Below are 25,430 nucleotides of genomic sequence, written 5' to 3'. Positions count from 1 at the left end.
ATATTTTTAGTAGGTAACTATTTAAATATAAAATTAACTAAATTGTAGCATTAAAGTGTTAAATTATATATTTTTTTTTTAATTAAATAGCTTATTAAACACTAAAATATTAATCTTTTGAATAAATTTGTTGAGGGGGGGAGTGGTGTGAGATTTTTAAAATCTAAAAGGATCGTTGAGTAAAAAAGGTTTCGAAACACTGGTCTAAATATTTTAAAAATGTCATTATGTAAAGATAATTTTAGTAACGATATAATTTTTCAAATGTCTATTTTATTTCTATTTTTTAAAATAACAACAAAAAAACTGAAATAATTTGAGGAGAAATTGTTATTTTACCTTTTAACATACAAAAACTTCAACATTTTAACTTCGAAGACTCAAAAAAAAACGTGGTTTTATTTTAAGATCTCTTGATTAGATCTTTAAAACCAGTCATTATAGTAATATTAAATCTTTAAAAATAAAATGAATAAATTAATTTAATTTAACAACTGTATATTGATAAATAATGACTGATACTTACAAACGAATTTAAAGCAGACCTACGTTTTTATTATAATATTAAAAAAAACATTTTTACATAAAATCGAGCATTCGCGTGATGCACACTCTACAATTAACATTTAGATTGCAATCTATTATATCATTACGATCTATATAGGTAGGTATTCAATTACACACGCATTATATTGTAACAGGTTTACTAACTTATATAAATTATAATTTATAAAACAAGATACATATAATATACTTGCATACTTATGCCATCGTTCATTAAGCAATTGATATCATGACAAGTTGTTTCTTATATTTGTAAATAAAAACCAATGACCCTATAGTGTGAAATTTATATTTTTTATAATAACCATAATATTGTCTACATTATGAATTAACTAATATTCACGCTGCTATAGGACAGTTGGTTTTACAATAAAAATATCAAATAATAATGAGAGCAATAATAAATATGCCACAATGAATAAATGTATTGTAAACAATTATAAAATATATATAATGACACGAGCAAAAACGTCTATTCGAGAGGCAGCTTTACTGTAATGATAATAATCAAAAATCAAAAATAATAAAAATAAATACCATATGATATGGGTAAAGAAAAACCATGTTCAGTATCTCCCGGGCAGTAATAAGGATAACATAGGTGACGAACGCAGAAATGATGTCTGGCTTTAGTGATGTCAAGCTGAAGATATTGGAATTATATCGGCGGCGGCGGAACTACAAAACTATATATCATTTGAAGTGCGGTAGCAATGCAGCATAATATTATACCAGGTTTATAGATAATACTAGATATTATTTAGAGATAATATACATTTATATACCTACCTTTTTTGTAATGAAGTTATTCAAAATCTGATTTTTTTTAGTTTTTAAATATACTTCAAGGCCATATTTTTAAATTATTGAAACTTTGTGTATCTTAGTATCTAGTGTTTAGTGGAGAAACAATAAACATCTATTTATTAAATGACAACCTCACTTTTCTGCTATGAATTATTTGATGAATAATGTTTCTAAATATTCTGGTGTATCAAAACAAAAATTAAACGAGTAATTTTTGAATTATTTCACTCTGTGTACTAAGTAGGGAAAGATAATAGATCCATGATAATATGATATATTTTGATAGGTCAAAATGTTCAGAAAAATGATTCACTAAAGACTAAATAATTTACAGAAGAAAAGGGGGTTCTCATTTAAAAAATAAAGCTCATATCACCTTAGCACATTTTAAAGTTTAAATAGTAAAATCACAAGAACTCAAAATATGGTCCTAAGTATACTTCAACATTTTATAAAACCAGAATTTAAATAAATCTATTATAAGATGAAAAATGGTGATGAAAGTACTTGGTGAATCACTCTCTACTAGATCACATTACTATGTGTTAACATGCCCAGTAATTGTCCACGGACTAAATTAAGCACATTCATATGCAAGTGCACATACAATAAGTGTATTTGGACATATTTTGATTCGGCACAATTATTACACGGAGACTGATGTTTGTACCGGTAAGGACAGAGGACACGCGATTACGGCATGAACAAACTTTGCGGTGCAACGGTGACCAGCCTGACCAGGCCTCTTACGTCTCATCATTCTTTTTACTTACACAAATATTTTAATGTAACAAAATAATAATATATACAATTTAGTGTACGCATTATTTTGTGCGTGTAACGCACATTATAATGAATTACACAATATCTATTTTGGAAACCATTGGGGAATGTTATTGGAATAAAAACCAATGAAATTGGTATATTTAGAACCTATTTTGTTGTACTTGAAATTCGACGAAAAACTCGATTATAATACGGTATTATCACAGAATATTCTGTGGTATTATTTTTGTCACTGTGTCATCGTGAATATGTATTATTTCGTTATTCTATTATTACCGATTCCTAATCTGACATTAATAAAATTAATAACACTCTCTTAATAGTGTATAATACCATTTCTTTAATATTTTTTGGAACACGTGAACTAAAACTTTATAATGTACCTATATATGGCTTAGACGTGTTTTTAGGAGCCCTCTCCTCTCCCCACCCCCAAAAAAAAAATAATGCAACCCTGGATCCGCCACTGCGTCCATATGGATGAGACGGCTGAGAAGTGAGAAGTTCTCTGTTTCATATAGTATGTACCACCACACGCAGACTGGTTCATTTATAAGCATAATACTTAAATACTTCACTAAATAAAATGCAACAGCTTTAAAAAATACAAATAGTAACAGAAAAGGAAAAGAGAGCACACGTAGTGTTTCAATGTACCATTTTTTTGGCAAATAAACAATTTCATGTTTTTTTTCAATAGGCGAAGCCTGGTTATTCAGCTAGTAAAAGTATAAATAATAAATACATTTATACGATTATATAGCCGAATTATGCAGCATTTCGATTAGACATGCAATGCAATTAATCATAAGTCAGTATTAGGGTAATTCCACATAAACGAGTAAGAATAATATTATGTTATACCAGCAACGGTGATTAATTCCATCATTATAATACACGTCATTACATATAATATTATTATCATGAGAATTTTATACATTTTCAAACGATTAATAATTATTATTATATATTACTGTTTAGTTTTAACCTTTGACAACAGTTATCAACAATCCAAGTACGAAAATATTATTGTATATTAACCATTTTATTTATAAAATTAATATTGGAAAATAATATTCTAATAATTGTCGAAATACATGACGTTAATACGTTTACGTATTTATTTTATACTCAATAATAATACTATATTACTATAATAACAATATGATTTGTATTTTAAACTTATAATTTATAAATATTATTTATGTTACAAAAAATACTATTCCAAGCAGATCCCTTCATTTATCGAGCGTCAAAAGATGGGTATATTATATACTTTAATCGTTGTTTTATTTATCGTTAATTAACTATTATGTAAACATTGACATAATTTTCTATTTAGCATGACGTATTAAGCTCTTAAGTTTTAACTACTTAACCATATTCTATTTCGTGGTAAACATGCGCAAAGTTTTAATAATTTCAATACGTGAATTACAAAATTACGACCTGAGCTAAAGCAAATTTTCTTGAATTAATATTATAAATATGCAATAGGTACCTTTTATAGTCCTGATGTGATGTGTAGTATGTGCATTGTGCGTATATTGAATATAATACTGTATAATATGGTTTAATTCGTACACCCTCCGACGTGTGGCAGCTGCCGTTAATGACATTCTCGCATTCTCTCACTTTTTCCCTCGAATAATAACAATAAATGAATATGGTTTAGGGTGCACTTTTACTGGCCGTAAAAACAAAAAATTAAATCATCGTTTGACAAATCATTAATAGGTACCTTTGAATAAGGAAAAAATTAGCGGACTCAGTCATTTTACTTCGACCGTTTCGCACTTGTCCGAAAAATAATAAGACTTAAGAGTGGTAAGTTAGGTTAAACGATGGTTACCCAACTTGTGGTGGTGATGCATAGCAAGTCGAGGGATATTTTTGTTTATTTTGTTTGAGCGCAGCGCAGCGAGTGAGTGGCAACGCGTGCATCACTGTAATAACATTTTTTTCACATTGGTGACACTGCTAAAAAAACTTACAAAAAAAAGGTTGTCCGGTAAAGTATAAATATACCGAAGTAATATGTTGGTACGAAATTCAAATAAGCCAATAAAATGCACGTATTTGTTTACGTACGATGCAACGGCAATAGAAGGTTTAATCGCGTCCGATGGCGAAATAAACGGTGACGAAACGATGGCAACAAAATGATCACGGCGAAACGAACTATATCCAGAGATTAGATAATCAGTATGCGGTACATGAGATGTCAAGTGTACCTCAACATTGAGTAAGTCACTATAACTACATACATTACCTACATAGCTACATTGTCACTTATTGAAAAATAATAAATAATAATAAAAATAAATCATTACATACAAAAAACTATTCTGAATGAAAATAGACCGTTAGACTATTATTTAACTAAGTACATTTCATAAACCAATTCTTACGTCAAACACCGTCTTGGGTACTTTAAAGTGGTATTGGCTCAAAAGTTAATAACAATATTATAATCAAGTATAAATGTGTATGATTACAATAATTAAATACTATTAATATAATAAATGCAATTATTTCGGCAGAAATTAGTTAACCGATAGTTATATTTATAGTAAAATTAGTTACTATGGTAGAAATATCAAAAATATAATTACTTGTGATTTAAGTTGAAAGATCGTCTCCGCTCCCAATCGTTTATCTTATACAAAGATATAATTTAATTTAAATTTATCACATCCATTACAGTGGCCCATTCGATGCCTATTTTTTTCCCTATTACTAGGAAAAGTGCTGGAAACTTTTTACTTTTGACCTTTCCCCCGAGTACCAATAAAATTTACTTTTCTACCGCAAAATATATTGAAGTTTAAAATCTAAGCATTTTTTTGAAAAGGTAATGATAGATACACAAAAATAAACATACTCACATTATTGTAAATAAACTAAAACATTGATCATCATTGCTCCTCTTTGAATCTGAAATATACACTGTTATGAATTAAATGGTTAGAAAACAAATTATTGATGAAGTAAAATAATTAAAATCTTCATTAGGTACCTATAATATTTGAAAGGATCAGTTAATTCTTGCTTTTTCGTAATTTCTCGACACTTTCGATATAAATTAAAATATGAAATAAAGTTCACAGGAATAATGTGTGGTTTGGATCTTTTTAAGTCAAAATTAATTAACAAAAATGTAATCTCTTTTTTGTTAAATATTAATTTTGAACACGGGCGGTGCTTGTTTTCAAAAATAATAAAAGATAAGACACTAAGACATCGATAATTCCTGTTTTTATTATTTAATAATCATAAAACTTAGACTTAATCGCATTACGTTATTGATCTTTATCACTTTCAATCTAATACTAAATTTAATACATCACAATTTATTTTTAGTCTCATAGCTCTTTTCAGTTAGCGTTCTGTCGTTATGATTTCATACCATGCAAACAATATTTTTTCTATGCCAAATTAATCTTACAACGTAGCTGTAGTAGTAACTTTGTTGATTAAAATCGATTTTAGTTGAAAATGTTTTGTTACGAGTAGTGACCTAACCTAAATATGTGTTAAATGTAGAAGAAACTTAAGATAGAAAACGACCGAGTTAGGGTTAAATAGAAAACAATTTCGTTTCGTGTATCGTACTATGCATTTAAAATGTATATACTTAATTATTCAAAAGCAACCAACGTATATTTTCCTTCATAGTATATTACAAATTTATAAACTATAATTATACAGTTTGAAAATTAAGTCAATATGCATTTAAAAATAAATGTTTCTATCTAGTTATGGGATTTTTTTTAAATATTGACTTTGTTTTTTAATAACATACGTATGAATGCATGAAAATACATGTAAATTTCTTTTCATATAAAAGTCGTAATTTTAATTTTAATTTCCGGTAACGGTGGATTATAAAGTATCATGTTGAATTATTAATGTAACTGCATTTTTAGAATAATTATTTCTGTAAAATTAACGACAATAGTATTAAATAATATCTTAATGGGAGTCGTCTTACATAATATAATATGTATTAAAAACCTTCTATGACAACGTATTTTGCCTGTTAGGTTAATGTTAAAAAGAAACATAAGAACTCGCTCTGTTGAGTGTAGGTACCTCACTATTAAAAATATAATAATATGAACATTAATAATTAATTATACTAAAAATAATATAATTCTGATTAAAAATAATCAATATGATTACATTTTTCTCTGAGGTATTTCGTTGGATATCCAACACACAATATACATTTCAATATGTTTATCGGTGTAAGGGCAAATAGATTATGATATCATGTTAATAATATCAACGACTTAATTATTTTAAACGCGTGAAACTAATTGACTATATAGTAACGTTATTCGTTTGAAATTCGATTTTTATGTAACGAAATACTCCGAAAAATATCCTGTGGACCTACATTGTATTTCAAAAAAGTAAGAATTTCAACAAGTATAATTATAAAATATCGTAATATCAAATTATGTAAAAGAAATATTTTCCAAAAAAGTTAGAACTTTTTGAATTAATGAGTGAAAACACTTAAATGGATGACTCTGTATGACTGTATGTGTAATAATATTAGTATGTAGTATGTATATTGTATACTATAATCCTCGGGAAATATTATGATAATCGATTTATAATAAAATATATTTCTATCGGCTAGCACATATAATTTTTTATTGAGTGCTTTATTTATAATATTGTCATGGAGTCCCTGCAGAATACATCATTGTTGTGTAGAGACAACATCATGAGCTATATAGTGTACTGTGCAGAGGAAACCGGATATCGTGTCCTGGACATATTCTGCACATAATACACACACACATACTTATACGTACACGTGGTCGAATTACAGTAATATTTTGTGTTTCGCAACGATAACAGTTAAGTAGCTGAGAATTGAGATGATTGCAGCAGCAATCCTCGTCTTTCGTCGCGTTTACATTAACTCCGAGTCACCGTAAAGTTAATAATATACGCTTTTAATGATATGTATGCGTTTAATACTCAAGAGTCAAGATTACTATATTTCATAGTTGGGTCAGGTGGATGAGTACGCACGTGGGTGTGTGTGTGTGTGTGTTTGTGTGTGTGGAACCTGAGGCGACCCTGCAGCTAACCTATAGTCGTGATGCAGCATACTGATTCGTATAAATAAGACCCATCCGAAAACATTCCAAAATCCTTGTTCCTACCTACGAGCCTGATTCCAAGTAATTTCCTGAATATAATAATTAATTATTAATTATTATACTTACAAACTGTGTATTTTTTCCCTTAACTCACTTGACATCCTTTCGAGTTCTAGGACAAAAGTCTTTATGACCTTAAATTATACTGTATCATATACAAAATGGACTGTATTATTATAAATATATGAAATTAGATAGAAATGTTATTATACGAATTTCCTAGTATTAGTATTATAATATACTTCCTAAAAAAAAAATACCACAAAAATAATTCTATTCGATTCCAACGAAAAACCTGAAAAGCAGTATTTTATTGTTTACGTGCATTGTATTTCATAATATTTAATATTAATATTTATTTACAAAGAAAAAATTCCACTTTACATATTTTAATAATATAAATAATAAAATAAATAACAGTGCCTAGTAGGTACATTGGAAATAAATTATTATTTGATTTTATAATATGATAATTACAATAATTATTATTAATTATGTATTATTTACTATATCATGAACGTCATATACATATTAATCATAAAAATAAACCATACACAACAATGGTAACAATAATAATAATAATTTTAACTATAAAAAGTAAAATATATTTAAATTTATTGTATTTTAATATTTTTTTAAATTTTAATATATTAATGTTTAAATATTTGAGGGAGAATAAATAAGAATTGTTTTATTAGTTATTCGCAAGAAATGTACCTATCTTCATTCTAATGTTCACCGCAAGTTTATTTTGAATTAATTTTTTTTAAGAAGGTCTGGACAGTTAAAATTGTTGTAAATAGATTATCTAAGAATATATAAATATTCATTTTCTCCCGCGTGTCTTAATCTATCTATTTTATTAAACATAAAATGTCATTATAACCTGAGTTGCCAGTCTGAAAATTAAACTAACTAGCAAAGAAAATTATTTTATACTCGCTCTAATTGATGATTCTGAGAGACAAAATCGTTGAACCAGATGATGAGAGAAGCATACTCAAGACTATATATTACTAGAGAAAAATAAACTTTTTTTAATTCTTGTGTGAAATTCAGAGCACTTTATTTTTAAGAAATATGATTTTGATAAAACTTTCATTTTATGCTATATGTACACTGAAAGTAAGATTTAAGTCAAATATTACACCTAACCCGTTTGTAATGTTCTTTAATTTAGTTCTAATACGATTCATTATATAGATATATTATATTATATAGATATATATTTGATGTAGAATTTATTTAACTCAAAAGTCATCACTGTAGGTTTATAAATATTTAGTTGCATACCATTATTGCACCAATAAACTATGAAAACCGATTTCAAGATAAGTAACTAGGTAACATCTAAAGGTACTTGAATCAATTTAAATGATTTAGCACCATCAGCTAAAAATTAATTTTTATTGTTTAATTAATTGATTGATTCAATATATTAAATGTTTTACAAAGTTCAGCTATAATTAATATTTCATATAACGTTTAGTATATTATTTATATCATAATCAGTTTTATTTGTATTCATTTATAATACCCCTGTGTAGTACTCGTATCGTTTTCGGTTTGTTAATTCGATTTTCCACCCGTAAAAATTCAACTTAAGTGTGTCAATATATACGCATGAAGTTTTCGATTAAACAGAATTTGTTAATTAATTCCGTACGCAAGAAAGAGTGTACATTATCTCTATACATAGGTACCGATACATTTATATTTTTCAACGCAAAGCAGCTAATTTAAATTGGTATTTTTTTCCCGGGCATGATTGTCGTTTTTTATTAAAGTTAAGCTGCAGTAGCAGCTGAACTTAGTGGAGAAATGAATACTGATCAACCCTTTGTCGTATATACAGGGTGATTCACCAGGAATGTTTATCCCCATTTTTCATTTAATATATTTATAAAAATTCTGGATTCTGGAATTTTAAATATTTTTTATAACTTAGACTTTTTTATAGACGTATTAAGGAAATACATGGTAATACAAACTTCTATTTTTTAAATTAAAACTTCCTCTTTTTTTGAAAATTTTCATGTATCTAAATTGATTTTTGAACAAAATAAAAAAGAAGTGTGTTTTCTAGAGTAGAGAATGCAAGTTCGCTTTTAAAGGTCAATTATCTCGTAAGTAGTAAGTTATGAATTTTCATACTCTTAAACGTAATTGTTTTTGTTACCTATACATTACTGTGAGAACTGAATATGCCGTAGGTTAGGCCGTTAGTCAGCACAGTTCTTTCAGGAAAGATGTTTTTTTGTAATACAGCGTGGACAACCCCGAGACAGACAAATGCATAACTAACAGTCATCTGTTACGAGTAATAAAAAAGGTGATTGTAAACTCAGCCTCGCAATTACAGAGAAAATCGTTTTGATACAGAGCACATTTTTTATTTATCTAATTATAAAATAACATTATCCAAAACATTATAATATACGTATATTTTAACATGTATAGATGAAGTTTATGATTAACTCTTAACATAATTTTACATTATTATATAAAGAACCGGTTCTGAATTAACTTCAATATTTTTCTAAGTTGCTTTATTAATAACATTATATTTTATAATTTTCTCGTTGAAAAAGTAACTGGTAATTTATTTAAGTTTTCATTGCATATTAATTTATACATCGAATTGTATTCTTCAATGATTATTTGATATAAATGCGATGGCTGTAAAATATAAATGTATCGACCCGTCATTATTATTTATTATGATACATGACCCGAGTAATATACACCTTTTTGACTGTAAAAAGTATATTATTATAGTCCAAGTGTAGGTCATAAAAATATATTTTGTTGGTCGAACTGACGACATCGCACACATGTTGTATTATATATTTCAAATGACGTGTAAATACAGTCATAATTTGAGAACCATGCATGTATATTTTATACTATATGTATACCTGATATTTTCACTAACATGATACATTTCTGAGCGAAGTAATCGAAAGTACAGCTATGGAGTAATTTTAAAACTGTATATAGGTACCTTTATAGGTACGTTATTTTACGAAACGTGTATAACATTATTACAGTGAGTGAAAAAATTTTTTTTGTCTAGTCAAGATAGGATAGTCCTCAACTCATAAAAATAATAACGAACGACCACGGCTAACAGGTGATTCGAATGTCCGTAAAGGGGTCAAGAGACGTTTCAAGTGTTGTCCTACCATTCGTCCGTGGCTTTTCGTTGTCGTACATGCACAGTGGAGATCTAAGGTGACAAATTCACACTGTACAGTATAATATGTATAACGTTTTTTCTACTACTGTTATTGTACTAACTTACTGGTTTGACACCATAACGTATAATAATATATATATTATAATTCGGTTGGGTCGCTATAATATTATTTGAAACTGGGTGCTTGTCTCTATCTGAAGGTTGTGTGTTTGAAGGTAAATTCGAAAACTGAAATTTGTATGTATAATAAGTTTTTGAAATCACGTAAAATTTATTTTCTTGAAATATTTATAATCATTTCTCGTTATCCACCACCTTTTACAGTTTTACACCACACGTAGCTACTTAACTTACCAAAACAAATAATATATTGTGCATGTTATTTGTTGGCCAATTTTTTTATATTATCCCAATTCCTTTCGGCCTGGTAAACATAATTATACATTTCAACTTACATAAATAGTTTTTTGGGTACAAAACGGAAACACAGACCCCCGCCCACCATGCAATAGAAATTGAGTAAATAAATAATAATTGATAAAATTATCAGACCATTATGAATGCAATTCCTGAACACAAATCATGATTTAAGAATAAAGATATAATAATATTTTTAATCGTGACACAATAATAATAGTAATATCATTGATTATATTATTATAATCGCTTGTATAGAAGTTTGTGTTCTTAAACTATGCGGTTATTGTCTTTGATAAATTGTACACTATCAATATTTGCTAGGTATGTGTATAATTATTATTTAATAACAAACTCCGGTCCACGAGAGAATATTACCGTGTCCCGACCAAAACGCATCCGATTACTTGCACCCACATAGCATCAACATACCGACATTGTTCAACGACGGTTCGTTAGCGGTCAGCAACACTCAACGCTATTTACGTGTGTAACACATATAATATAGTAAGGGAAATAAAGCCTCAGACCGGTCGGCGGTCACCCCCGTCAGTGTGCATGCACGCCTGAAACGGTAATGTTTTTCCGTGGGCCGAAATATTCATTAAAGTTTTAACTATTTAACTATTTAGTATTTATACTGATTACTGCAGGGGCATGTGTAATATAATTATATAAATATTATAAAATAATTGAAATATTTCTGTTAGAATGACATTTTCAATTTTGAAGTGTTAAGATTGAGAAATTTCAAATTGGGGTTCAAAAAAATATTTAAACACCAGAGTCGTTTTTATTTTATTATTATTTTATTTTTAAAATAAATATCATACTCATATTAAATTATAACTTCTTTGGAATTGTACTACTGGGAGGTATTTATTATAGTTATAATTTAAACAACTAAAAGTTATTGCAAACGGATAGACATAATCGATAAAAGTGTTACTAATGTTGTGCAATAGCTAAATTTAGTTAGATAAATTTATCTATAGTGCGACCAGCGAAATTAGGTGAATGACCATCTCGCCCCAAGTGGCCGTTTTCATGCAAACCAGGGGTTCTAAAAATATTGCTTATTAAATGCATAGCGGCATAGCTATAGAAAAAAAATAGTGCAGTTGCTGTTTTATGAAAAATGTTGTGTATCCTCACAAACAAATATTTTAGTATCGTCTAAGGTACATTCAATAGACATAATATGTCAGAGCGTTTAAAATTATTTTATGCGGGAATGTAGTCTAGGAAAAACTGATGAAAATTTGCCACTTGGGGCGCGACGGTCACCCGCCTAATTTCGCTGGCTGCACTATAGATACCTTATCTAGATAAATTACACAATTAGTATCTACCTGCCATTAGTAAATAAGACATAGAAAATATGCGAACATCATATTTTCCGATATTATTTTTAAAATTGCATAATATATTATAATGAAATATACGTATATATTTATTAAGGTACCTAGTATTATTATTGTCGCTAATGTGCACCACTTTTGAGAAATAAATAATATTAATTTTATCGTTGATCGTCGACAGTCGACAATAGATAAGCTTTATATAATAATATTAAATAATTCAAGTCGAAGGTCTAAGAATAACCTGATATTACTGTGAATATTGGTATTATAATAGTTTAAAAATACCAATAACTAATAAGAATAAACCACCAACTCCACTCAGTCCACTCACCATTCGCCAACAACCTTTCCTAAACTATTAACCAGTTCTAATTATAAATATTTCATTTATTATAAAGCATTGCCTATGGAAAAAGTATCACACCAACATAATTGACTAATAACTTCATTCATAACCGTCCGCGTACGCCGTACAGTTTATTTAGTTCATTTTTTTTAAATGTATTCGTTCAAATCATTTAACATATTTAAATTATTTAACACATTTTACAAATAGTTATTAGTAATTTAAACTACAATTTTATATAGTCATAATTGTATTAATATTTTCTACAAACCTAGTAAAAAAATAAAATTTAACAAAATCATGTTTTAAGAAGTAACATATTTTATAAAAAAGCATCTCATTTTCATCTAGATAAAATTGATTTTATCTGTATCTATATCTAGATATATTTTAATTTATCATTATCTATCTCTATCTAGATATATTTTGAGTTCATTTATCTTATCTATATCTAGATACAAAAAAATTATCTAAGCACAACACTGAAAGTGTAACAAAAACTCCCAACATGCAACCTTCTAAATAATGCCGAGAACTTAAAATTATACTTTATCTACGATGTGATCTGGGTATCAGTTTCTTAAGCGAATAAGTGAAAAGTCGTATCAAAGTATTTAGATACGTTTTTTTTTATTTACCTATTTAGTTATTTAGAAGTTTAAAATGAATAATTTTGAATAACATTCCTGGTGATATAATGTGAAGCATAAAATATTATAATATTAGCATTAAAAAATAAAATACTATTTATAAGCATAGAATAATTAACTTAAACGTTGTACTACACTATAATTTTAAGTATATTTAGAACCACAAATATTAACCGATATAATTGACTTGGCATTATTGTTACGAGTAACATATTTTATCAAATGAGGAATTTTTCAACACGACATATTATTTTAAGGCTAACTGTAATTATAATAGTAATTAATTGTTTTAAAAATGACCAATTCGATATATTTTCACATATACACGTGACGCGTCATTTCTTGAAGAAGTAATAGTTCTCAAAAACAAAACTTTTCAAATAAAAATGTTCAGACATTTAACTTTTAAATACATGGACTTTTGACAGGTGACCAATATCCGTATACGAGGGAAATAAAACAATCTATATGAAAATCATTAATGACTTATCTTGAGTATAAGTAAAACGATAAAAAATAATTTCTCTTTAGTACAAAATTGGCTGTAGATTTTATCATTCTGCAGACAAATACTCATAAAACCCTATGTCCCACTGTGTGGTTTTTGATCAACACGAAAACAAATTTTTCCAATGACAAGTAGAATATCTATCAATACAATCAAGTTGTAGATCGTTATATTTACATTCAAAATTAATTTAAGACTAATTATTATTACTTACTCCCTTTTCCACATGTATTCAGTTCCATAAACATAATACTAATTGAATAATGCCTTGTAATGATCGTGTATTTACTTACGCTATTAGATTACGTACATTGAATACGTTTAATTAAACACCAATTTTCAATGCGGAAGGTTTAACTAAATTAATATTCTTATTCTATATTCTACTAGCGCGTCTTCGTTCAACAAACACCATAGTTATATTGATTATCTCATTTTTTCTATTTGTTGTTTACCTCTTCAGAAGCTAGTGTACTCGTCCAATTAGAAAACATATAACAGTGCCGTTATTTTCTTTTCTTTCTTTTCCTTTTTTTTTTTTTTTTTGTATTATTGTTATTATTATTACTTAATTCTATTTTAACAGAAATTATTATATCTCAGCTATTGAATAGAAAAAAACAAAGCAAAAATATAATAATGATGATAACAATAGATAAACAAATAACTATGATGATGATAATGGCAGAAACGAATAGATCACGGGTAAAGCTCATATAGTTACATTTTTGAACCAATCTAAAGACATGCATGCATTAATACAGTTCTATAGTTATTAGTGTTTTATTACTATTATAAATTAATAGTTAAATAACCATAAATATAATTATATAATATTGTATAAAGCTTATTATTATGGTTTATAACTGTTATTTATTTTTACTCATGAACATCCATACTTTAATTGTTCAGGTGTAATAATATATAGAGGAATAAAATATGTGTTTATTATATAAATACGTGGTGGTTATTTTAACAGTAATTATACTTATTATCCTGAAAAATATCAATGTTTTTAAAAATATTATTTTTTTATATTCACATAATTTAAAATTTAAATCTCCAAAAACACATATTTTGCAATATAAGTGTATTTTTCAAATACAAATATACAATAACATTAAAATTAATGGAAACAATTAAAAGTAGAACAATATATTTGCCTATGGCTTGTGTGTCTTAATTAATCATATTCATGTGTTAGTAAAACATTTGTGTTATACATGATAAACTATACTTTGTTTAGTTAGTATAGGTATATAAAATATAATATTCAAATTTCAAAATAATAATTTACATGTTTTATTTTTAAATGGGAAGTATTTTGGTATTAAAAATACTTGATATGAATATGAATAGTAGTTTTTTTACATAAATTAAAAATATGAAATTGGAACAGAGATAATTTGATTTGTATATAAATATGAACCTTGTTATTAGGCACTTATATTTTGTTAAATCATCCTGTTAATACCATCATTAAATGAATTATAAATTTATAAATTATTATAATTATACTTTATTTTTTTGTTTTTATAATGAAATAATTCAAATAATTTATACTTAAAAATATTTGAACGCTATTAATATTTTTCGATTAATTTTTAATTCTTAATGGAAATTAACATTTAAATAAAAATTATATTGAGTAAAAAAATGTATTTTTAATTCCATTGACGGTATTGAAAATATAATAACGGCAATACCATAGTTTTGAAAATAAATTATTGCGTTCAGCTGCAAAAGCTGCGAAAAGAAATGATTTATAAAAATTGGTGGTTTATAATCCACTCTAAGACCTAAATGGCTTGAAATAATCCTATCAGTTAATTACTTTTTCCAATCGACATGCTTTGCAGGGGAATATTTCCCAATTGGTAAATCCAATCCAATGACAGTTGCGAGTTTGACGATGTTATTACTCACAATATTCTTCTCCGTTTATTTTTATATAAATATATTTGGATGGGTTTTCTTATATCTTGTTCGTTAAACTTTTTATACACACAAAAATCACTACAAACCCAAACACTTATATTTTATTTAAAATAAGCATTTTATTATTCCGACCGGGTACCTACTCAAATTTCATGAAATATACGCATCACGGTCTTCATAAAAATCATCATTGTTATGCCGTTTTACCAATTATTATTGACAAACCCGTGGGCCGTGGATAACTTTAAGGTGTGTTATTTTGCTATGTTTAAACTTTGAATTTTAATTATTATTTTGACTCGTTATTGAACTGTTAATGGCTATGCAAGGAATCGCGTTCGTGGGAGGAAAATAATGTTTTTATAGTTCCAATCGGTATGTACCTAGTAGGTACCTACGTTTTTTTTTTTTTTACTTCACCAGTTTCGACTATATCGTGTCGGTGATATATCATATTTTAGACAATATAGGTTTCATTTGATCGATCGGCCAAAAATAATTGCTTATACCTACACAACTACCAAAATATATATAGGTACCTATGTATATTGTATATATTTAGCGGTGACTCGATGTTCGAAAATGGTTATACGCGATGATGATCACACTTTAACCCTTTTTAATTGTCTTTGGTATATTATAAGTGACAGTGAAAATAATTGGAAAAGTATTAATGCATAATGCATATTGAATATAAATTCAATCACTCGTACTATACCGTGTATATGGTATAAAAACCTTTGTGTTCACTTATCGAATGCGTTTCTACACTCTATAGTCTACATCATCGTTAGATCTTTCAAAGTATTTCAAGTTTCTCTTATCTTAGAAATAAAAATTCTCGTCGTACAAAAACATGACAATTGATTTTTTTCAAATTCCATATTAATATAAAAAATAGTAATAACTAAAAGCCGGTACACAAAAGTGGATTAATAAAACACATTTTCATAATAAATACACAATGGTATTACTAAGTATAATATTATATTGTTATATGTTAATCATTGGATAATTTTTATGCAACTCAAGTCATACCGTAAAATATATTTGAAATATTAATGTTTTTCAATTCTATGTCAATGTAGTGTCTATGTGATTAATACAAATTTATGATTACATTTTTAGGTATAATGAAAAAATATGTATCATATTCGGGTTAATTTGACAGTCATAATGTATCTACGTTAATAATATTTAGGTACCTAGTATTTTTTTTTTTTGTTTTTGAGGAATTTAATACTAACATAGGTACCCGCTTTATTTAATATTCATTTTTATATTTGTGCATTACTGTGTCTTGTATCGTTAAAACATTATAATATTTTCTATTGTATATTTATTACATTATTACAAATTTAAAAAATATTTATTATTTATTGAGTTTATAAAATGCGTATAAATATATTGTTATATTTATAAAGTTACCTTTCTTTACTTCCAAGTTTATAGTACGACGTACAACGTATATTTCAATAGGTAAAATATATTATAGACGCACGTAAGAAATTTATATTTTTAAGAAATATTTTTATTTTTGTAATTATTCGGATTAAGATACATAATAAATTACAAATCGTCTACCAATTACGTACATTTTGGAGGTTATAATATAAATTGAAACTTAGCCAAGTAATGATTCTTTTAAATGAAGATAGTTTGTATACTTCTTATTTTTATGATAACAAAATAAGAATATTTATTTTTAACAATGTTAACTTCAACATTTTCATAACTAATTTTTCTTTAATATTGACTTTAAAATTTGGAAACATATTTAAGCTTATTTTTAGTTATAGGTATGTATTCAGACTTTGCAATATTATACTCAAAAAAATCTTTTTAAATCAAATTGGTACTATTAATTATTCAGGGAAAGTTTTTCAACTTTTACAGTTGTTTCATATTGTTTATAAATATATTATTTATGGAACAATAAATTTGAATACTAATAGGTATTATTATGAATATTTTTTAAAATTTCCCACATATTTATATTTATTATTATCGTTATTGTTTATTTAAAAGTTCATTTTTTACAAAAAGTAACGGTTTATCATACAAAATAGGTACATTCATTTTATGTCAAGTATTTACAAATTCAAATTAGCATAACTCTGACTCAATAAAAACTATTACCATTTTCGAATAATAATGCTAAAAAAAATCATTTAAAATTGTTGATCGTACTAAAAAAAAACTACAAACAAATATTTACATTTAACATTTTTTTTCTGTAGTATAAATATTTGTGAATTAATTGAATAAAACCATATTTGTTTCGATTAGCTGGAAACTTATTGAAAATTATAATTTTTTAATATTTTGAAATGAAAGACATAAAATGTATATTTTTTAAATAATATAATTACATTAAATACATTAAATATCGATAATAGGACACAAAAAAATTAATTAATTAATTGTAAAATGTATGTAAAATAAATCAATAAAACCAAAAAATGTATTAAATATAACGATGATAAAAATAAATAAGTTGATTGATTAGTTGTTACGGTAAGAAATTGTTAAACTTGCGTGTTCTTACATTTTTCTTAAAGCCACATTTATTTTGCCGAAATAATCTTTTCTCGATGAGGTTGTTTTTTTTTTTTATTTATTTTACAACACAATAAGTAATATTGATTTATGACTTCTAAAATTTAAATTTAAATAAAAGAATCTCTAAATAAATAAAGTAAATTGACCAAATTTCAAAATAATCCAATAATTGCACACATTGTAATGAATACGAATTTATATGTTGTTTTATATTTATTTATCTTACAATATATAATAGTAAAAATAATTGAAGGCATGAGATTATTCAATTTGTAATTTTTTAGAAAATCTATATTTATATTTCATTAAATTATTCATTTAAACAATCATATCTGATACATAATATTATATTATACATCATTACATACGAATAATATAATAATAATGAAATTAAAAGTATAATTTGATACGAACAAACATATTAATTAATATTACAATAAATTAAACAAATTTTCGTCCTCAGTACGTTTCAAATATTTGTGTTTAAAGGACAAAACGTAGGTACTTATAATTAATACAAAATTCATATTTTATAAGTATTAAAATATATAATAAAATCATCTACTTCAATTTGCAGGATTTAAAGAATTCAAATTACAGAATTAATCTTTTGATTTATTTAAAATAGTATTTTATCTTTGATCATACATAATACTTAATAATTTTGTTACTATCATTTTTTTTTGAAAACTTGAAATTATAGTTGTATGTTTTACAATACCAAATTACTTTTTTTTTATTGTACAAACAATGTTTTTTGTAAATTTAAAAATGTCATAATATTTTATTATTTGTAAAAATAGTGCAAAGTTTAAAAATGAATACAATACCACGGGTTTAATTATTATTAGTTTTGTAAAGTTTGACTTGTTTTATATTTTTTTTTTGTTATGATAAAATTAAATAGTGAATATTTAAATAAACACTACACAGTTTACACTCATAATTTGATGACATTTATCATTAGTATAAAACTGAATTAGTTCTATCATTATTTAGAGAAAATAAAACAGTGGATAAGATAAATTAAATCTACAGTGGTTTAAAGTTTAAAATAAAACATTCAAATGATTCAGTATTATTTTTATTTAGTAACGAAAACCAAAAACTACAGTATTTATTTAAATTAGATAAAAATTAAGTTTAGTGCTATATGTAAAAATTTAAAAACTTGAATTTCTAATTTTTATAAAGTATACATAATTTAACTTAAGTAGAGAAGTAATGTACAAGTATAACGGTTGGTAAGTGAATATGATTGAGTTCATAAACGCCCCTGTTATCTTAAAAGAGAATTATTTCGTGACTTATTAATATATTTCACAAATAAAAGTTTTAATAACGAGGAACTTCTTTTTTATAAAAACATATTAAAATAAAATTATCAACAGACAAACAATTTATATTATTATACTAAAAAAAATTAATATAAATTTATATAACATTTAAAAATATATACATATATTTTTCAATATATATTATTATTATATGAAAATTGAAAGATAAATAATATACATATTACATACATCTATTAAAGAATAATTTTGATAATAAATATTTTACATAATAATTGTATATTTGTATGTATTTAGACAACAACAAAAATTTATTTTATAAAATTTTATCAAAAACTAATGCGAATAAATTTGTAATTTTAATAACAATTTTCTAATATCTTAGGTATTTAAAAAAAATGATATATGAGTACTGCAGGGTATTGCAATGGTGATTAAACATTTTTAATATTTCTAATTGAGAAATGAATCATTTATTAGAAACCTTATATTAAATATCTTCAAACATTTTTACAAATTTATAAATTTTTTATTGATATTAAAAAAAGAAAATATAAAAAATTTAAATTACCTATAAATAGCTCAAAAACACCAAAATATTTTAAAAATTATAGCATGTATATAAAATTATAATCTTATAAATACTTAACAAAATTTTCAAGTTTCTGCAGCTATTCATTTTGAATTAAAATTAAATAAAAAAATGTAATTATTTAAAACCCGATTTAGCATAAAAATTCCTGTTTCACCTTAATCTTTATTTGTTTTTCCCAATTCTTTTGAAAAATACTGGAAAAAAATAAATCACATCATTGTAAAATCAATCTATTCATCGCGATCGCTCCGCTCAGAATCTAAAAGATTTACTCAAAAACAATTTTATAATTTTAATATAATTATTGCATTACTTCATTAAATTGTTTTTCTTTTTTATTGTATTTTTAAGCAATGACTATGCCTCTGACATATGATTATATGAAAAACGAATAAAACGCCGAAGCGGAAGTTTTTATAATTTTTAATTTTCGACTGCGAGTGACATCGTCTCCGTAAATATCAGTTATATTGTATACATTTTAATATCATAATTTGACAACACACTTCGCCTGTTACACAAAATATTATTAATCCGCATTTAACGACAATGGTATGAAATCGAATATGTTGACGTTTAAAGTAATATGTCATACGTTTATGGTTATGACTGATACGAACCATTTTCTTTTCATTTCATATTTATTTTGATGTGTGCGTGTGTTATTAAAAATAAGTAATATTAGACTTTACCACATCATATCATGAATATAAGTAATAAAATAGTTTTTAATGAACTTTTTTAAAATATTTTATTGTGTAAAATAGCAATACACTATTTATATCTGTCCAATGCGTTTTATCAAACGGGCTCTGTTTTAAATTATTTTATATTTCCGGGTATACATATCCGTCCGATCGCGATACAAAAAACTGTCAATAGACAGATTTTAATTTTCCAGAGTACAAATTCCCCATGTCTAGGTTAATGCGTTTATATCAGATCGAAATTATTTTTACCAATAAGTGTATCAAATGATTAACTGCGCACAGTTATTTCATATAAAACATAAGTAAATAAAATAATATAAACGCATCAATCATTGACACGCAATATGTGGCACTATTATGGTGCCGAATAATATAATATTATTTTATTTCGTACTGATTTTTTTATTCATAAGCTAGTGCAAACAACATTGTCGTTTTATTTTTAACCTAGGTAGGTATCTACGCGAAGAATATCATTGTTATTAGAAATGTCCTATCAAAACTACGGTCACGGATTTATATTGTGCTGTACGTGTTGTGATTGTAAACCATCACTCGAGGGAGTGGCCCGTAAAATAATGAATTACATTCGAAAAGGAACAGAGAGCCAAATTTAATTAAAAGTTATGGTCACACAACGCCAAGGGTACAATGCCGTTATAAATTCTCCTTTAATGCAGTTAAACCAAATAACAGTTAAGCCCAATAAAAAGTACCTATACGATCCTCAAAAAGACTATACTGGTAACTGGTACTTAATAGGTGTATGTGATAATATATCCTAAGCAATATTTGTCTCTTGATGACAAAAGTTACTATCGTAAGCAACATTTACAATACATTATATATTTATAACCAGTTCTTTAATATTTCATCACACACATAGAGCTTCAACTCACATACTATTATTACCTATAAATACAGTTTCTTCATATGTACCTCAATCTGGCCACCTGTCGTCACTTTTATTTTTGATTTCTAAAATGTAACATATAATATAATATCTTTATTCTTAAATATTGCCAGACCCTATTATTCGCTGACGACTTTAAATTATTTACACGTGTATTTTCTATAGACAGTTCCATTATCCTTCAAAACGCTCTTGACCTTAGTCGAATTGCGTCACAAATAGGAAATTAATTTTGATATAGGTATCTATTTGTCACTCAATGGGTTTTTAAAGAATTCAATCAAATGTATTTAAAATATTGTAAACAATTCACTTGGCTCTGTACCATCTGTAAACACATATCTCAATATAATTTTCTCACGTGCTCTAAATTTTCGTAATCATATCGAATACGTTGTGGATAAAACTTCAAATTTGAATTACTTATGGTAACTATGACTATTACTACATTTTCAAGACTAACTCTAATTTTAATTTACTTTAGAGCTATCAAATGTCTTATCGCAAGGCTATTTTTAATTTTTAATCATAAAAAAAATCATGATATGAATTTAATTTAATTTATAGTAGGGTTGGTCAGCTTTCGGGAACGTTATTAGGTAGGAGATTCGTGGAAATGGACCGGAATATTGATGAATTCACTAGAATTAATTATTATTTACTAAACATTACATTAATCAATAAGTAGCATATTTTAATTTAATGAATTATAAGATGTTATTACTTTTTTATCAAGCATAGTCTTAGTTTATTTTTTATGGGGAAGGGTAAAATATGATAATAAAATATGTTAACAAATATTTAACAACGTCTATGAATCTACACTAATATATGTCAAATATTTTAGAATTATAAACTATAACTAAAATGTTGAAACAATAACTTTTCACACTTTCATATAAAAATATATTCTGTGTCGTTATTAAATACCATATATTATTTTACATAACCTTAAGTGCAATAAAAATTTAAAAATGAACTATTTATGTATTTTAGAATATTACTCAACTGTACAATTATCAAAATATTACGTTTTATAGCATAGAATACTGTCGTATTAGTTTTTTATTTTACGGTTTTATAATTTTTATAACATAATAGTAATGATCGTTAAACTAATGGATTAATAGTTATAATCATTATATTTAAAAATAATTTTCTTTTAAATAACTATTTATTATTACTTACTTTTTTTATAATAATTTGAATAATTATTTTTATTTAATTTCATTAAATCCAGATAATGTGGTTACAATAATTTCACAAATCTACAAATTCCCCACAATGTCTGATTGCACTTAGTTGCTTAGCTATGTTATATTTTTTAGTTTTAATTCCAAAATTGTATTTATATTTCACCACGTTCTCTTGTGCATAATAAATTTCACTATTAAATAATATGTTGGAATACCTATTATAAACGAAATAAAAATAATAACTTTTAAATAAATTAGTATTTAATACTTCTTTTTATAATTAATAAATATTTATTATTTATTGTACCTAATGTTAACAAATAACAATGTATTATTAAGAATTCATTGTTATGAGTTGTATTTTGCAACTTTAACTTCAACAATTAAATATGTTTGTAAAATTTGAGAAAATAGGTTTATCATATACCGCATATTAATTAACATATTTTTCTTGATACAATAACTACAAATAATGATGTTTATTACATGTAATAAAACCAAAGTTGTTAATTTATATTTTACCACTTGAATCGATATTATATATTATAATTAAAAATGAATAATTGAATAACAGTTATTCATTTTAAAGTAATCATAAACTTTTAGTGTATGTCATGATTCAAAAAAATCTCTCTTATTACAGATTTCACACTTAATAAAATACATAAGAATAAAGTTCTCGTTATTTATTTATTTTTTTCATAATCAAAGCATTAAATAAATCGTTTTCAGTGAGAATTATAAGATATCTTTTATCGACTCTTTGAAGTATAATACAAACTATAAGTTTATTTATTTATTTATTTACACCAAACAGCAATTAACAAGATAATATAATTGAAAAATATAAATTAAATATAAATAAGTCAATCGATGAATCAATATAATTTATAATAACCATTATATTGGTTAAAAACAATTATTTTTGATTAAAAAAAATATGTGTAAAATCTTAAATATTTAACTAAGTTTTACTAAACTCAATATTATACATCAGGTTACGTGCTATTTATTTGACGTTAGGAAATAACTCTTAACACTGAGTTGAAGAATAAAATATTTTTTTTTGCAAGTTTTATTGACAAATTTAAATTCAAATAATATGATTATAATATAATATTTTTTTCCCAGTGTACGTATAGGTGTGAGCTTACTTTATACATTTTGATATGTTTTTAATGGATATTATGTTTGTTCTCTTTGTATTTCATTATAAAAGTAAACATGTGGTATACAAGAGATTACAACAAAACTATGTAATATGTCTCAAATATTGTTATATTACATTACCTATGTATTATACTATGACCTCTATCATTCTGTTATCTCCATGTTACGATGGAAATTTCTTGTGGTGTTTCAGCTGTATTTTTTCATTAAAATGATTTTCAAGAATTGTTGCATAAAATTCATTTAACATACGCATTTTTGAAACCATTTTAAATGAATTCCTAAAAATATGTATCATAATACAATGATATAATAATATTAATAACATAATGTTTTTTTTTGTTTTTACATAAAATTTATAATAAAATATGTGTCGAACATAATTGATAGTTGGAATAAAATCAAACTAACAATAACTGAATAATTACAAATTATTTAGTTCAAGAATTTACACTGATACATGTTAAATATTTTGAAAATATCAACTGTAGCTGAAAGACTAATACATTAATATTTATTTATTGTACCTTTAATATAAGTATAATACCTATATTAAAGCCTGTTTTAGAAAGTCCAAAGATAAAACAAGTCCGCTTACAAAGAATCTCTATCGCTTATATTTTCAGAACGTTTTACATTATATTTATATAATTAATTATGTATTCAACAAAATATGTTTGTTTTTTTTTTGACATAATTACATATATGTATTTATATTTCAGTGCAACGCAGCGGTGGGTATGAAAGCATTTTTCGATATGATGCACGAAGGACCGCACAAAGTAATGTTGTTTGGCGCTGCCTGTACCCAAGTGACAGATCCAATTGCAAAAGCATCAAAACATTGGAGAATAACTCAGGTAAATAATAACCTAACCTTTGACTTAACTCACTATACAATCATGTACCTCCTTAATATTACCAATATCTACCGATATCCTGCTTTTAAAATGTTTAAATTTTTGTTAGACAAAAATTTAGACTACTTTATAAATGTATTTATATACATGATTTATATTTTACATACAATGTAAAGTCTAAAACTAAACTAAATATTAACTTAAATAACTTTAATGCTAGACAAACAGCAAAATCAATAAAAGTCGTCAACTAAAAATTGTATAACTTTCGAACACTTCAGTTATATCTAAACTGAAATCAATCCAATCAAATTAAAAAAAAAAAAAATGATATACAATAGTATAATTTCACTGGTTTCGTAGTTTA

At 25.5% G+C, this 25,430-nt stretch overlaps 1 protein-coding gene across 1 annotated transcript in view; it reads left to right on the top strand.

Moving 5' to 3' along the window:
• Positions 1 to 25,430, top strand: part of LOC114122599 (gamma-aminobutyric acid type B receptor subunit 2) — an 80,278-nt gene that overhangs the window by 16,175 nt on the left and 38,673 nt on the right. Inside the window, exon 2 of the mRNA XM_050204928.1 lies at positions 24,926 to 25,063. Within this exon, the coding sequence (XP_050060885.1) occupies positions 24,944 to 25,063 (120 nt within the window). The 5' untranslated portion in view covers positions 24,926 to 24,943. The remainder of the gene's footprint in view (positions 1 to 24,925; positions 25,064 to 25,430) is intronic.

This window comes from Aphis gossypii, chromosome 3, assembly GCF_020184175.1.
Source record: "Aphis gossypii isolate Hap1 chromosome 3, ASM2018417v2, whole genome shotgun sequence".
Lineage (NCBI taxonomy): Eukaryota > Metazoa > Arthropoda > Insecta > Hemiptera > Aphididae > Aphis > Aphis gossypii.
The sequence above is the reverse complement of the archived record's forward strand: the minus strand, read 5'-3'. Positions and strand labels throughout refer to the sequence as shown.